Source organism: Xyrauchen texanus, chromosome 26, assembly GCF_025860055.1.
Source record: "Xyrauchen texanus isolate HMW12.3.18 chromosome 26, RBS_HiC_50CHRs, whole genome shotgun sequence".
Lineage (NCBI taxonomy): Eukaryota > Metazoa > Chordata > Actinopteri > Cypriniformes > Catostomidae > Xyrauchen > Xyrauchen texanus.
This window is the reverse complement of record NC_068301.1, coordinates 22,442,553-22,459,766: the sequence shown is the minus strand read 5'-3', so window position 1 is coordinate 22,459,766 and position 17,214 is coordinate 22,442,553. Positions and strand designations below refer to the sequence as shown.

At 35.8% G+C, this 17,214-nt stretch overlaps 1 protein-coding gene across 1 annotated transcript in view; it reads right to left on the bottom strand.

The window, feature by feature from the left end:
• The window catches only part of LOC127620393 (CUB and sushi domain-containing protein 2-like), a 441,823-nt gene that overhangs the window by 171,606 nt on the left and 253,003 nt on the right, over positions 1-17,214 (bottom strand). The window contains exons 13-15 of the mRNA XM_052093618.1: positions 15,481-15,584; positions 14,621-14,733; positions 1,164-1,346 (exon numbers count right to left, since the gene is read on the bottom strand). Coding sequence (XP_051949578.1) covers positions 1,164-1,346; positions 14,621-14,733; positions 15,481-15,584 — 400 coding nt within the window. The remainder of the gene's footprint in view (positions 1-1,163; positions 1,347-14,620; positions 14,734-15,480; positions 15,585-17,214) is intronic.

Genomic DNA, 17,214 nt, shown 5'->3' with positions numbered 1-17,214 from the left:
AGTTTAAAGGGGTAAATACAACTTTTAGTATGCCCCTACTGGACATACAGTAAATCAAACTAAAGGATAATTTAATTACATAAACATTAATAAAACAAAATAAAATCCTTAATTTTTAATAATGTTGCCTCTAAAAGTGAGATGAGCACAGCACAGCCAATTGTTGAGCCCAATTTAAACCTTTAATACCTTTTTTCTATTGACAATCTCTTAATATGTTTGTATGTGCATGTGTCTGTACTGTATATGTGGGGTGCTCTTGCCTATTGCAGAAGATAATAAGACTGAATATATTACAAAGTAAGTGTGTTTATCTGCTGGGATTATCCGCAGACAGGCATTGACTCATTTGTAGGTTTTGGGACAAAGCTGAGAGGGCAATAAGCACCACTAAATAGCTATGGGGAGGATGAAAATGAGAATTGGTGGTTTAAGACAAATTGTTACTGTTCCTCCTCATATGAATGACTTTTCCATCTGAGCCAACAATAATGTCATAAAATAGCAGAAAACAAAGTCAACTGCATTTCCATTGATGTAATAAGACTGTCACCATTGTAATGACAAATTACTACACTTTGGGGCAAATTGACAGTACACACAAATCCAAATAATAGAAAAATAACAATAATATCAAACAAGTTATGCTAGCACTAACTGCCAAACAATATTGCATTTTGTGACACATAATATCATTTAAAGCATTTCAATTGCACAAAAAACATTTTACTACTTCAACGTAGCAAACAATCTTTCTAGTTCTACAATGTTAGCTCTAAGATTTCAAGCAATGCTATTATAGCTTCCTTCTTTTTTTAAACTTTGTGTTTTATTACTTATTTTCCATTACTTCTTTTAAAAAAAAAATCCAGTTCTGTTAAATTCAATAACTTTGCTACTAAAACCATGATTTAATAGTAAATAAGGCAACTGAATAAATCAAATGACTATAATGAACCTTAGCTTGAACATGAATTATGGTTAATGATTTAATGGATCAAATACTGAGAGAAAACATCTGCCAGCTGGGACATACTGTAAAATAGATTCTGCCATTAGATTCACTCATTGACATGCCCAGACAATAATAATGATGCATCAGTCTCAAGTGTAATGATGTGGGAGAGGAAAGTATTGCATTTTAGGGAAGGTCTGTCACTTACACACACAGCTTGGCTTCTTGGCTGACCACTGATTATTTTTCTGGCAGGTAATGTTCTTTTTTCCCACCAGCTCAAAGGCTGGAAGGCACTCAAAATATAGCTTGTCACCATGTCGGAAGCCTGAGCCTTCCCTCTTGCCATAGGCTGGGATTCCTGGGTCTCCGCACCCACCCTGATCAATTTCTAGGAAAAAAAAAGAAAAAGAGTGTGAGAGAGAGAGAGAGAGAGAGAGAGAGAGAGAGAGAGAGAGAGAGAGAGAAGAAAACATAAACATAAGATTTATAAGTTGGGAGAATTTTCACATTACATTTCTATAACAACTGGAGGGAAATTTGTTTCTCACTAAGGGAATGGATCTTACAGTAGATATTGTAAGGTTAGTACCTCTATATCTCTGGATGGAAAGGTATGGTATTAGCTCATCATTTTGGTGTGTACTTACTGTGCGTTTAATGATTTATTACAATTTGATTTCCTCTGTCTAAAAGCATGTGTGTGTGTGTGTATATATATATATCACATTTAATATAAGTTTACAATTGATATTATCAGCATATCGTAGGAGCAAAAAGTTGAAAAATGTATGTGCATGTCTTAGTCTTAGAACTGAAATAAATTTAGCAGTACGCCTTTTTGAAATGTTGTTATGGACAAACTTGTGCAAAATGCGATGGTCCATGCTATCCCACTGTAATTTAAGACTGGTTCAAAAAGCATCTTTTCCACAAGGAAAATCTGCATTTTGTCAAAGGCGTGACACTTCAATATCACAAAATTTGCTTCCATTTGATTTGTGACCCAGAAATTGTGCAACAACTTAAACATGGTATTTTCATTTTACATTATAACTATTCTTTGTTTTACTTCCTTTTTTAATTCTAAATCTTCATATATTTTCAATGTGGTCTCAGACTTTTAGACCCCATTCCCACTTAGGCCTTCCTACAGCCTTCCATTTGCAGACACAATAGAAACACATGGTCAAGAGGATTTGTGTGAAAATAGAACATGAAGCACACCTGGTGATTCTGTTCCTTGTCATTTCTATCAGAAATCTTTTGTTTTTCCTTCAATAAACATGGATCCACAAGCCCACGAGTACATGCATAAGCAGTGGTGTAGTAGTGTCTGAAGAAGTGGGCATACTGTGAACTTATGAACACAACAGTCTCTAGAATTTAGCCAGAATGGTGTCAGAAACAAAAAAACATCCAGTGAGTGGCAGTTCTGCGGATGGAAATGCCAGAGGTCAACAGAGAATGGCCAATGTTCAAACTGACAAAGTCTATGGTAACTAAAATAACTGCTCTGTACAATTGTGGTGAGAAGAATAGCATCTCAAAATGGTTTTAATGTTGTGGCTGATCGGTGTGTGTATGTATATATATATATATATATATATATATATATATATATATATATACACACAGTACTGTGCAAAAGTGTTGCACAGAAATGTTGCATTAAAAATAGTTGTCATTTATCAATTAATATCATGTACAAACTTAAAACAGCTAAATAATATTTGATGTGAACACCTTTGCCTTCAAAACAGCACCAATTCCCCTAGGTACACCTGGAGTTTTTCTTGGTTGTTGGCAGATAGGATGTTTCAAGCTTCTTGGAGAATTCACCACCGTTCTTCTATCTATTTAGGCTTCCTCAATTGCTTCTGTCTCTTCATTTAATGGTTTTAATGTTGCATAATGACTGACTTGATGTTCAGTGGGGCGTTATGTGGGGGCCATGGCATCTGTTGTAGGGATCACTGTTCTTCTATTCTAATCTATTCTATTTACAAAAGTAATGCTTGGAAGTCTAAAATGTATATTTCCTATTGACACACTAAAGCTGAAGATTTACATAACTATCTTAAGACAAATGCTTTTGTGAAAAATCTTATGTGTCTAAGATTTTGAATAATACTATATATACTGTATGTTTAGCAGGGAAATACATTTACAGTGCAAATTATGGTTACTCCAGTGTTGCTTGTGCATAAGCATTAGACACTGGAAATGTCCCGCGCCTTTCTGAAATGGAAAATATGATTGGTTATCATATATCCAATCGCTTCTGATTGGTGGATCAGCTTAGTCGGACTGTCTGTCTTACCTGTGCCATCAGTTGCGCTCTTGCAGCTCTGTGCGTGTTTAGAAAGAATCTCTGTACACTTTTTAAAATAATAATAAAAAAAATACAAATAAAAACCCCATTCGCTCAACTGTGCTGCGCGATCGTGTTATTAGATTGAAAAAGTTTTGGGTCAAAAGCCTACTCGTTGTACTGCCGGCCATACATGTAATAATTAATTTTAGGTACTCATAAGCAAAATCCTAAGAAAGATAGGTGGGCATATGGTGTATGCCCTAGACTACACTATTGTGTATAAGGTATCATCAAGTACAGTATATGTACATATCTGTATGGAATGATACAGATATGTACATATACTGTACTTGATGATACCTTATACAGTATATGTACATATCTGTATGGAATGATATTCCGGACATTATTCAAAAGGAATTGCAAATTGTATTTGCAATTGGGTTTTAAATTTGTGGACGCATAAAATGTGACATAATCCAAACGCAATTGCAAATCGCGCGATTACGGTTTGCATTTTCGCTTAAGCTTAACGCACAGTGACTGCCAAATTTCAAATGGAAAAGCAAAGTCCGTTTGCAACTGTGTTTCCCATATCTTACGAGTTTTGGCCCTGTCATATTTAAATAGCAATTTCAATTACCACGTCTGCTTTTTCACTTTCTCAGCGTCGCGTATGTAGCCAGCCAAAACTCAAATGGAATACTAATTCCCTTAGTATTTCCATTTCCGATGCCTTACACAGAAACCTGTCAATCAGGGTCAAGGGTGGGATTATGCTATGGGGCGTGTTTGTCTTGGGAAGTGACATCACTCACAGTCTATCAGGATCAATAATTAGCACTGCACTTTATTCATCTATAATCTCACACTGGACTGTCAACATATTCTCCTCAATATACTACTTCATAGATATATATATATATATATATATATATATTTCATATACTCCTAATTATTGTATTGTATATTGTGTGTATTGTTTACTGTACATTGTATATAATTATTGTGTTGTGTAAGTATGTGTACATTTGATATGTAAATTGTGTTGTGTAAGTATGTTGTTTATTGTAATTGGTATATGTCTCGTCACTGTCATGACTGCTATGTTGCTCGAACTGCACACAAGAATTTCACCTACTGTTGCACTTGTGTACATGGTAGTGTGACAATAAAGTGATATGATTTGATTTGATAAACCGGCGCCTGTTCAGGGCATCACCTCTTGACCGTCGACTGTGAGTGACGCCACTTCCCAAGACAAACACGCCTCATAGCATAATCCCACCCTTGACCCTGATTGACAGGTTTCTGTGTAAGGCATCGGAAATGGAAATATTAAGGGAATTAGTATTCCATTTGAGTATTAGAAAATCAGTTATTTTGAATTCTTATAATAAAGGTGGCTTAAATTTCATTGATTTTGATTCTCTTAACAATACCTTGAAAATTAATTGGCTTAAACGCTTCCTTCACAATCAATCTTCTATTTGGAGTATAATCCCAAGATATATTTTTTCTCAATTAGGAGGTATACATTTTCTTTTAATGTGCAATTATTCAATTAGTAAACTTCCTGTCAAACTTTCCAATTATCATCAGCAGATGCTTATGGCTTGGAAACTTATTTACAAGCATAATTTGTCGCCACACAATTTATTAATTTGGAACAACTGTAATATTCTTCATAAGAGGAAATCTTTATTTCTTGAAAACTGGTTCAATAATGGGGTGATATTAGTAAACCAGCTATTTGATAGTGAAGGTAATTTATTTAATTATTCGATTTTGTTTCAGGATACCAATTCCCAGTATCTAGTAAAGAATTTAATATAGTTTTCAAGGCCATCTCTTTGGAAATCTGTATGCTGTTTAGAAACAATAATAGTGCTACAGTGACTTCTGTTTCTCCCCTAGCCCTGAATCTACTGTGGTTGGTTCTATTTGTTTTTCAATACATAAATCCAATTATAAAATTAGGTCATTATTTTTGGACCCTGTTACTTCAATTCCTTCCTCCATTTCTTATTGGAATAACCTTTTGATGATATTAAATGGTCATATGTTTGGTCACATCCTCAGAAATTCTTTCTAACTAATAAAGTTAAAGAAATATCCTATAAAATTATTCATAGATTTTATCCAGTTAAATACTTTTTTAAAGACATTTAGAAATGATATTGATACTTCCTGCTCTTTTTGTGAAGCCTCCTCTGAAACTGTTGATCATTTGTTTTGGGAATGTCTTTTTACTCCATCTTTCTGGAACAATATTGATGCTCTGATTGTCCAAAAGGTTTTATGTAACTTTTCTTTATCATATAGACACATTCTTTTTGGATTTTATGTTAAAGACAAGAATCTAATTAATGCATGTTTTTGTATAAACCTTCTTTTATATATACTGGAAAGTTTCATATCCATAAATGTAAATATATGAAAAGTAAACCCCACTTTAGCTTTTTCAAAGAAGAATTGAAGATGTATTTAAATACAATTTCAACTTCTGTTAACAAGAAAGCAATGAAAACATCCAGAATTAGTGCCATGTTTAATATTCTCTCTTAATGTTTTTTTCTTTTGTGCCCTCTTCTTCTTTTTTTTTTTCTTTCTTCTCTTACTCTCTTTTCTTTTTAGACTGTTGTTGAATATATTTAAATTTCTTTCACATTTCCTCTCTTAATGTATTCTGAACCATAATTTCTCTTTTGTTTTGAAAGATTGTTTACATTTCTTGTATGTATCGTCTTGTTCTGTTTGTTAATATTGCAATAAAAAAAAAAAAATAAAAAATAAAAAAAAATAGTATTCCATTTGAGTTTTGGCCTACATACGCGACGCTGAGAAAGTGAAAAAGCAGACGTGGTAATTGAAATTGCTATTTAAATATGACAGGGCCAAAACTCGTAAGATATGGGAAACACAGTTGCAAACGGACTTTGCTTTTCCATTTGAAATCTGGCAGTCACTGTGCGTTCGCTTAAACGAAAATGCAAACCGTAATGCGCAATTTGCAATTCCTTTTGAATAATGTCCGGAATATCATTCCATATATCTGTGTACATATATGTGAAAATACAAACATGACAAGCTATTCGATTCTAAACCACGGACTTCCACACTAATGCATGAAGAGTTATATTTGCTATCTAAAAAAAATACCACTAACCACAAAATCTATATACACAGACATATTTTTCTCTATGGTTTTGTCTTTATAATGCTCTTTGTCCTAGAGTAAAGCATATTCATGCGAACTGCATATCATTGCTGCCCCAGTGGAATGTCAGAATGGCTTGCTGTCCTAATGAATTGTCTTCTTTCCCTCTGTTCCCTTATACCTTCACCTGTCTTAATATGTCAGGGCTCATTTTGAAACACACGGCCAAAGCAAAAAAAGAGGCCACTACAGAAAGTGAGAAAGACAAAGGGGTACAGGGGGATTAAAGAGCTAGTGAGATACAGGTACTACAGATCCTAAACAACTTGACAGTAAAACAGGAATAAACAACAGAATAAGCAATTAAACTAACAAAAGATATAGAGGAACATGGTTCCTTTTATTAAACAGACACAATATACCACACTGTAAAATTTTATTTTACATCATAATCTTTTTTTCTACCCTTTAAATTCTGTTACAATATGTTATGTAATATTGGACATAATATTACACTTTACAATATAAATATATATATATATATATATATATATATATATATATATATATATATATATATATATATATATATAAACATATATATATTTTTATTTTTTATTTTTAATATGTATAATATTTACGTCATTTGGCTATACTTTTTAAAATAATTTTTAAATAAAATGAAAATTTAATTTTTAGTTTGGTTGATTTTTTAGTGCAAATAATACATTATCAAAACACTTGATGAGAATAAGTCTTCCATATAAACACTTTTCATATCTTTCATGGCTATGCCAACAATCTGTGCCATATTGTCACAAAAGCAAATAACTAGCATGCTCCACATGTGACTGCAGAAAGCTTGCATGTGTAGGAAAGTATGTGTTAGCACCTGAACTGAAAATCTGTCCTGTTTCTTAGAAGTGCCAATTATTCAGAGCTTAAGCAATTGAGTATGTTGTGTATATACTCTTACTTCTGGACACAGCCATCAGTTAAGGTGACAGGATTGTGAGAGATGGTGTCCCTTAGTTGACAAATGTTGCAGCAAATTTGTCCCTGTGGGAGTGTTTGTCTGCACAATCTAAACGTTTGTTAAAGCTGTCTTCTGCTTGGTGACAAACACACACTCTCTAAGAGCTGACATGTGCACTTTCATAAGGGGCGGCATTTGTTATTTACACGTTCCAATCTTCCAATGATTTATTTATCTGTTGCTTCATTAAAAAAATAAAAATAAATAAAGAACTCTGAGAACACAGATGGAAGTCATTGACTTCCTAATCAAGGATTGCTAATAACGCAAACAGGCATGAGATCAAATAAATCAATTTATCCCCACACAACATACAAGTCCAGAATTACATATTCCCCCAGCATGCACCTGTGGTCGTAAAGAGGATAAACTTTCTCTGTATTCAGCAGGGTATGGCAAAATTCAGAAATTCAGAATTGGTTCAACTCAGAGTTGGAAGTTTAATTAAATTGGCCACACCCCTAGGAAGTTGAATTGGAATGATAGGAAGTTAAAGGTGCTGTTAGTGAATTTTTCATGGAAAGGTAAGCAAAAAATTGGCCAACTCCCAGAGCTATTACTGAAATAAGTGTTGTAAGATATCTCACCTGTCTCTGACAGCTCCAGACTCTGTAAACAGCAAACAAAATTGTGTCTGTGGACCGCGGACAATGACGCTTTAGACATGTCAATCATTTTACAAGTTCTCATAGAGTTGTAGCTGCAGCAAATTATTGAAACTTGCTGCCATTTTTAAGCCATGTTGCTCATTAGAGTTCTCAGTTGAGGGCGCTATCTGCTGCTGTTGTTCTTAACAGCAGTTTCTGCATGATGTCTGTCTAAATAAAGCTCATTTGGTATCTTTGGAGTGTGGGTTTTGGGAAAAAAAAGGGGGCATGGCTAATCCAATGGCTCAGTCTTTTGGAAGTAGAGTGGTTAGAATCACTTACAGCATTTTTAAATTCACTTAATTGAAATGTAAATAAATTCAACAGCACAGAGCACAGGGATTTAATGAGTCCAACAAAACAACAACAAGTTTTGTCCACCACAGTATTTTCAGATCTCAAAATCAACATCAAATGTCTCATAATGTTGAGATGTTTACACTGAAAAATGAAATATGTTATAACAAACTAAACTTAGATCTGTAATTTTTTATTTAATTTCATTTGGATTGTATTTCCCTTCATTCAAATTGCAATTTGACTTTTTGTTTACTACCAAAGTCAGGAGTTGAACTGGCATTATCAATTCAACTCTGAATGGCACACAGCCCTGGTATTCAGCCACATCTCAGTGTGTATAACAAGTCAATCCTTCTAAACAAAATGTTAAAATATTCGGGGGGCAGAGCTGTGCCAAAAGCTGTGACATAGATCTACATGTGCACAAATATACACAATTATTACGACCTCAATGTGAGCTTATCTGACTCATGCTTTATCAGAAACTACAGCTTGTAGGTACTTTACAGGAGAACTGTAAAGTATAGCACAGCAGTTGGACGAAAGCATTCTTATCGACAGTTCCCTGTTATGTCCGAAGTCGAACGTTGTGTGTGTACTGTGAACCCGTTTCTTCTCTCTCCTCACAGACTGCCCTGCGACTGCCCTGAGATTGCTGCAGTCACTAACGAGTTTTATTGTTAAAAACTAACTTTCTTATCATCAGTCATTGGATAGCCATTGTTATAAGTAAAAGGATGTTCTAGGGAGGTGGGTGCCAGTTTAGTTTACTACACATTACCTTTTTCTCCTGTTTTTTGTCTGAGAGGGAGAGAGGAAGACTCATGATGTTTCTTTTCTATGTTCTATGTCCAGGTAATGTAAATATTAACTCACCTTTTTGTTTGTTATTTTGGCCTTATCCCCTCCTGAGACTTTTAGTACTATATTCAAGCTTTCTGTTTAAAATATATTGTTTATTAAAAGTGTACATGATCAATAGCCACTTTCCACTATTGGGCCAGTGCGAGCCAGGGCTATCAACTGGTCAGCATGGGCCAACAGCCTCAGACTGCGAGACCAACATCGATCTGCATTCCCACAATCGGGCCACAGCCTTGTCCTAAAACCAGCCCTTAATGTGCCGCCCTGGTGCCAACATCACAGACACAAGATGGAAACTCAAGCTGAGGTATAAAACTTTGGAGACTAGCTAGCCCTTGAAATGAACAGTGATGTGTAATGTGTCTGCAATATTTATTTATTTTGTGGCAAACTTGGCAAGTTCAGTGACAATATACTTCATGTCTTCATTTCGGCAGACACCGTCGATCTTAAATTGCATATTTTCATCAGCCCAAATATTTAGAGGAGCCCTGATTTCATCTACAGACGTTTCTCTATTTGGCCTTCTTTTACCCAAGGGTAATCGGTGGGCCAGGGACAATGGACAATGAAGCCCTGGAAGCGACAGATGGAGCACAACTAGCCCTGGCATGCAGTAGCACGTCCTCTGTTGGCACGATAGTTGAAACGCAGCTAGTGAGTGCTGGGACAGGAGGAGGGAATTCCAACATCTTGTTGCACCTCTCCAACCACTAAACTGAAGTGGTCTGTAACATTTCCCAGCACACATGTAACTAGGAAGCATCTTCCCTTTGGATCTACAGTTCTATATTTCTGCAGAGGATGTTAGAGGTAAAAATTTAAAGTGATAGATGTGAACGTTTTAAACATCTGAATCCTCTAGTGTCGCAAGAAAGAGTATATGCCCAAGGCGTGCCCGCTTACACTGCATTAGGTTTTACCTTTTATGGCAGAGATCAGATCGTAAATAAGACATAACAATACTGGGGGATTTGTCATCAGTTATAATTCTCTGCCCTTATTGCATTTTTTAAATGTGACATTTCACATTTTTGAAAAGTGCATGGCTACTTTAATATAACAGAGGGCAAAAGCTTAAAAAAAATATCAAATGGGTAAATTGGATCAATGTAAGTGCAGCGTAGTTCTAGCTGGAAGACTAGCAGCTGTACATCATCGCACCATTAGCTAGGTAACTCCTAGCCAATCACATGCAAACCAATGCTTTATAAGTTTGTTCACATTGCCGTTTCAGTGTGCTAACACGGCAACCTCCACCACCACTAGTTGAGGCCTGTCCTGCACAGGGGTAGGCTCCCGCCCCTGCCTCCTATCTCCGGCAGGATATGATGGTTCTAAGTACAAGTTCTTCAGACCGCCAGAAGCCAAAGAGAGACATTACATTTCTGTTTTATATTCATCAAATAAATGTCATCTTTAATTTCACTCAAGTCTGTGAGTCTTCCTGATAGAAAAATAACTTTCTGAAGGGGAAATAAAATGTTAATTTTGCAAGTATTAACAGCATTTTTTTTTTACAAATACATCATTAGCCTAGATCCCATCCACTTTTCGTGCTATTTTGTTATCGACAAAGTGAAAATGCATAAAAAAAAGTTGCGCAATTGCCATCTGCCTGTTTTAAATGGCCTTTTATTGATTAAAATGGAGTGCGTGATGACGTCATGCCTAAAAAAAAACACTGTGTCTCATAAGTTTTGGTTTATCGCAAAATAAATCTACCCTTAGTCCGTTTCCATACAGAAATGTGTGTTTATTGCTTATTGTGTGCCTTTCACATCCCAAATGTCGCTAATATTTCCTCCAAAGTTTTGGTAAAATGGGGAGAGTATTGAGACCATATACTGAAATTAGCCATTAGTCAGCAAATTAGTCATTTTAATTTCACAAATAAATGCAATCAGAAGACGAGGAATTGCAATCAAAAGGAAACAGTTGCCCTTCTGATAGGACTATAATATTGGTCCTTATGTTGCGACTATCACAGGTTGCCACCGGTTCCAACCTGAAAGTGGATTGTCATGAACCTGTTCAAGCTGGCAACCTGCACCAAGTAGTGGGGAAACTTTCAGACTTAGTAAAAGGACCATCCATCGATGTGTATATTTTGTGTGCATAGCTTTTAAAGAAAAAAAATGTGGTGTAATATCAGGGTTTACATATGATACATACCTGATATTCAATAGGCTATTTTGAACAATCATCTAATCTAAAGCATTGCCATCACAACAGCATTATGTCCCGCATATTTGTCCAGCAACTTTTAACAACCAACTTAACTTGATTGTCATCTAAAATTAATTTTAGCGACATAAAGCAGTTTACATTTTCTGAAGATGCTCAGCAAATGTAATCTTAGGTAAAGGTTAAATTAAAATATTTATACATTTAGATATATTTGGCAGATGCTTTTATCCAAAGCGACTTACAGTGCACTTATTACAGGGACAATCCCCCGGAGCAACCTGGAGTTAAGTGCCTTGCTCAATGACACAATGGTAGTGGCCGTGGGGATCATTTAAAAGTTTTAAATGTTCAAAAGCTTGTTTTCTGAAAGTCATCGCAGCATTGGGCTAATAGATCAGATAGTTTATAGTCTTAAAAAAGTGTACAACATTCTGAGAATGTCATTCATTGAGATTGACATTTTTTTGTCTACAGAACAGGGTAAAGCTAATTTAAGTTTGTTTAAAGAAAGGCATAGCCTATATAGGTCTATTTGGTATTTCATTATTTTATTTAATGCTTTACTCATTTGGTAATTTATTTAGCCTAATTTAATACAGGGAATTTTGCCGGCATCTTTCCTAAAGTATGCTAAACAATAATTTTAAAGAATTGGACTACATGATAGTGTTCCAAAAAAGCACACTGATGCTTTTCTCATAGTATTGTGTATTTACTTTGAATTTAAAACATCTTTGTGCATAGAAATTATTATTTTGAATGTGTGGAAAAGCAACTTTAATAAATAAACGGATGGATACTGTGATTAAATTAATTGCAAGCAGTGATCATTCATGTGTTCTCTTTGCACTTGCTAATGTGCATGATATGATATATTTGTGTTGGCACTTCCAAGTTAAAATCAATCCATAATCAAGTTTAATAAATTGGCTTATAAGAATATACATTGTCATCATGATTAACACAGGCTAACGATTGGTGCAAATTCTATCATGTGACACTACATTTCTGCATTAATGCCAACTTTCTCAACAAAATGTTTTTTCATGACATTTGAAGTATCGACATAGAATTTATGTGCTAGAGTTTTAACAAGGACAATTTCATTTATGTGAATTTCTGCAGTTAATCCAGGATGGAATTTAGTCATTAATCTTACAGTTCATACAAAATCTATGTTTAAACACAGTCTCTTAACACTTACTTAGTTTAATAATTTTAAACCATGACTTGCACTATACATAAGTAAGATTGGCATTATATTCATGATGTTAGCCAGAGGGGAACTGGCCTCTACTGTGATCCTGGTTTCTCCCAAGGTTATTTTTCACCCATAAACCAACATCTTGTGGAGTTTTGTGTTCCTTGCCACAGTCGCCTGCTGCTTGCTCACTGGTGTTAGAAATACAATTATTATTTAATTATTTATTTTTAAACACAATTCATAATCGTATTTTATCTAATTACACAATGATGACTCATCGACATTATAGACATTACAGTTTTATCTTCTGTTAATGTCTGATTTTCTGTAAAGCTGCTTTGAAACGATGTGTGTTGTGAAAGGCGCTATACAAATAAAATTGACTTGACTTGACTTGACTAGAGTTAAATGGAAAAATATGATGTCGACACTTGTGAAATTTGAGCGATAATTTGCGTTTCCATCAGCTATATTTTGATGCGCTAAAACTTTTTTGCGCAAACAATCCTTGTATGGAAAATAAGTTATTGATATCTTTAGAATTTTTAGAAAGAAAAAGTAAAGTCACCATAACAGAACATGACAGTTAAAAGCTTGGGTCTACACTGACACTGAGGATTCTGAGCAATTATGCTCAGAAATATGGAAATTTGAGATGCAATAATTTCAGGGTGCACCTCGACCCACAGGCAGAGGTTCAAAGAGAATCCTCAACTTCATTAAGTGTCTCTCATTGTTTTGAACATGTTGGGGTATGAACACTGCTCCACTTCTGTCTTATGTTTTTGCAGCTAAAAAATAAACATAAAAACTGCTGGCCTGGAGGCTTACTGTGGATTTGACAGCAAATATTGGTTTGTAATTCATAAAATATGCCAAAGTCCTCCATTTGTGTCTGAAAGAGGGCCAGAATGGAAGCTCGGGTGTTCTTATTGCCAATCAGACATAAAGAGCTCAGCTCTGAGAACAGAAAACTAGTAGACACGCTTGCATGATATCCTTATCATCCTGTGGCCCTCATTCCAGCAAGGTTAAATGATCACAGTCTGCTTTGATTAACCTTGCCACATGAGAACGAAGATATAATGTTAATATGTGAAAAGAAAATAATAAAAAGAACATGCTGTGCTCGTATTCTTAGTGGATATCCCAAGAGTGTCAAATAGCATAAAACACTCGATTACCATGATAACTACCAAATGTGTAATCACATCCCTCCAAAGCTATGAGACAAAAATGTTGCTTTTTATAATAGTGAACTACAGATTTCGTGTAGCTAGTGTGTTTTAGGCTGTTTTCACACTTGGTATGATTGCTTGATCTGACAGAAGGTTTGATTCTACCCCCTTCATGTCCCTGCTAGTCTCTTTTCATATTGTACTTTTTGGACAGAACTAGAGTGTGTTTGCATCATCAATGTGAGTACCACTGAGAGTACTAGCGAGAGCTGTTTACCACTGTAGCAAGGTAACGACTGAGGGCAAGAAGCTGCCAGCTTCACTGTTTTATTCATGTTTTTGTCCCTTTGGATTTACCACTAAAACTTAATATGCACAGAACAGCACTTTTGTTTGTATGCTGCAGATACATTACAAAAGACACGGAAAATGTGAGCTGCTCTCCTAAGGCAATTTATTCTGAGACAAGCATATAAGAAATGCATTATACTACATGTGTGAGAGGGAGTATGAAAAGATGCACTTACGCGATACTGAACGGATTGCTTTTATACCAACAGTATCAGTATCAGAGATTACACTAACTGTACCCCAGACCAACTTTTCAAGTAAAAATAAAAACGCTTCACAACCACCAAACTCTGACATCAAACAGACTCTGTGTCCACAGCAAAAGCTCTAGTGTGAAAGCACCTTTTTTTTTTTAAATTGTCTTAAGAGCCCTTGCTTTTTCTCTGGATCCAGTCACAAACCACTATACTCAACTTACCTTCATAAGAAACCTTGAAGCCCAGGGAGCCACTTGTGTCATCCGTCTTGAAATTGAGCCACATCTGATGGCTGGTGCTGACCACCAGATCTGGGGTTGTAGTCCCAGACAACCTTAAAAAACAGATTAAGGCAGACAGACATTAAGAACAATGACAGTAATACACGGATTCTTCAATCAAATTATGTACAGAATCCCTTGGCACCTCCCAGGGAACCTGGGAGTTCCCTGATTCTTCCAACTTTTGCCTTCAAGGACCTCCAGAAATGGTCCATAAGTGCTTTTAGACCTGCTAATTAAGCACATTAGTCAACCAGTGGCCTTTGAATAACCAAAAAGAAAGCGCCCAGAGACACTGGGCCGTTCAAAAGGAACACAAGCACTTGTCCACCCCTGCCAGAGAGCGCACATAAAACACCATCGATAAAACTTTATGAATGCCATAAGTCTCAGCACAATTAATAACAACACACTCAGCAACGTTCCCGGGCATCTGTTGCGGAAATCTGCATTATGGGGGCGTCAATATGTGATGCACTCTTTTGCAGCAGGCTTGATCTTGTTCTAACATTGGGACTCATTGTGATTGACAATAAAGCTTTGGATATTTCTGCCATATATTTTGCTCAGAGGGATGATGAAACAAGATGAAATCGAAAGGGTAAGATGAAGAAACGGCGGAGGAGGAGAGAAAAGAAAGAGGCTGAAGGAAGTTAGGACATTGAGAGATGAAAGAACCAGGGGGTGGGGGGCAGGGAGCAGTTTACACACACAGAGAGGAGGGTTAAAGAGTGGGAGATGCAGCCTGGGAGGAGATTGAGAGAGGATGGAGAAGAAAGGAGAAGAACAAAAGTACTCACACATGAAAGACTGTACGCTGATCACCGATTACAGCCCCGTCACCCACGGTTAGTGTATCGTAGCCGCGCTCCAATTCAAACTCTTCAAAAGTCAGCTTGATCACCTGCACACAGGAATGACTCTAAATCAGTTTTCTCAGCCTGGTTAGCAATACATTTTAATACTTTTTTATTACACCCAGGTGTAAATGGCACCTGCAACACAGCTCGGCTATTTGCACCATAGTAGTCTATTGATAACATAGAAATGGTTAACAAACTGAGTTGTAGGTATCGCTGCAGTGGCACTGGGCGTAACACAGATGAAACTGTGTTCGATCCAGATTCAATTCTGCTTTTGTCGCACCCTTTTTCCAATTCTGTTTCCTGTCTCCATTCTTAATGTTTTCTTTAATACTACTTATAATAATAAACACAAAATAAAATAAAGGAAGTTTTACTATGGTAATATTGTATGATTTTAATATAGTAACCATGTTTAATTTTGTTGTTATTATAATTTTACTAAAAAATACCATGGTGATACTAAGGTTACTGTAGTAAAACCATGTAATGGAAGGTTAGGGTTAGGTTTAGGGGTATGGAGTTGGTGTAGTGTGTCTGTCAGACTCTATATAAATGTAATAAACATGCTAAAGTGATGCCCCTGTACTGTATGTTTGTATGGGTAGTTAGGGGTCCAAATAATATCTGCCACTATTTGAACCAAGAGTTTAAATAGCATCCACTATTACTAGTACCAGGGTGCAAATATTATCTGTCTTTTTATGTTGATTTGTTGGCTTTTTGTCTTTATTAAATAGGGTAGTAAAGAACTGACAGGAAAGTGAAGGGAGAGGGGGGGAAATGAAACTGGGAGATGACCCAGGTTGGATTCGATTCCAGGTCCCTGTGAGCACAAAAGCTTCCGTGCCACTGTTCCGACTTTTTTTTTGTTTTTTTATTTTTGTAATCAATTTAAGTAATAATAATAATACTCATTCTACTACTACTACTACTACTACTACACATTTTAAGGATTTCATTTCAGGCCTCTTCCTTTAAATAATACAAGTGAAAGTAAAACATTTTTGACGTTCTTCTGAACACAAATGATTGATTATTGTTTAGAAATAAAACAATATTTATATACTTTTTAACTACAAATTTTCACTTCCGTACATCTCTGTGATTCACGCTCATGAGAGGGCTGACATAAGCTCATTGGTAAAGTTGCGCGTCACATGGAGGAGGCAAGAACGCCTCAGGAGAACTTTATATATATGACTGGAGTCGTGTGAATTATTTTGATGCACTCTAAATATACATTTTGGACCGTATATTCACTTGATTTGTTCCTTGAAGGAGGAGGCCTGAAATTAAATCCTAAAAATCTTGAATTCTGTTTTGATAAAGAAAGAAACTCAGATACATCTTGGATGTCCTGAGAGAGAGTAAATTATCAGCAAATTTTCCTTTTTGGGTGAACTATTCCTTTAACAAGCCTAACAAGCAACACTTCCAGCTGGCTGACCATTATTTTCTTTGCTGGTGAACGTCATGGAACAAGTTAGACCAGCTAGACCAGCACCGAACATCATTAACCAGCCTAATCCATGAGTCAGCATGCAAATTCATGCATTCAGCAGAGACATCAGACATTTCATACTTTTATTAAGGAAAAAGTCATTCTCAGAATGTACACAATGGCCAAAAGAGGAGACAAACTTGCTTGGCAGTTGCAAAAGAAAACAA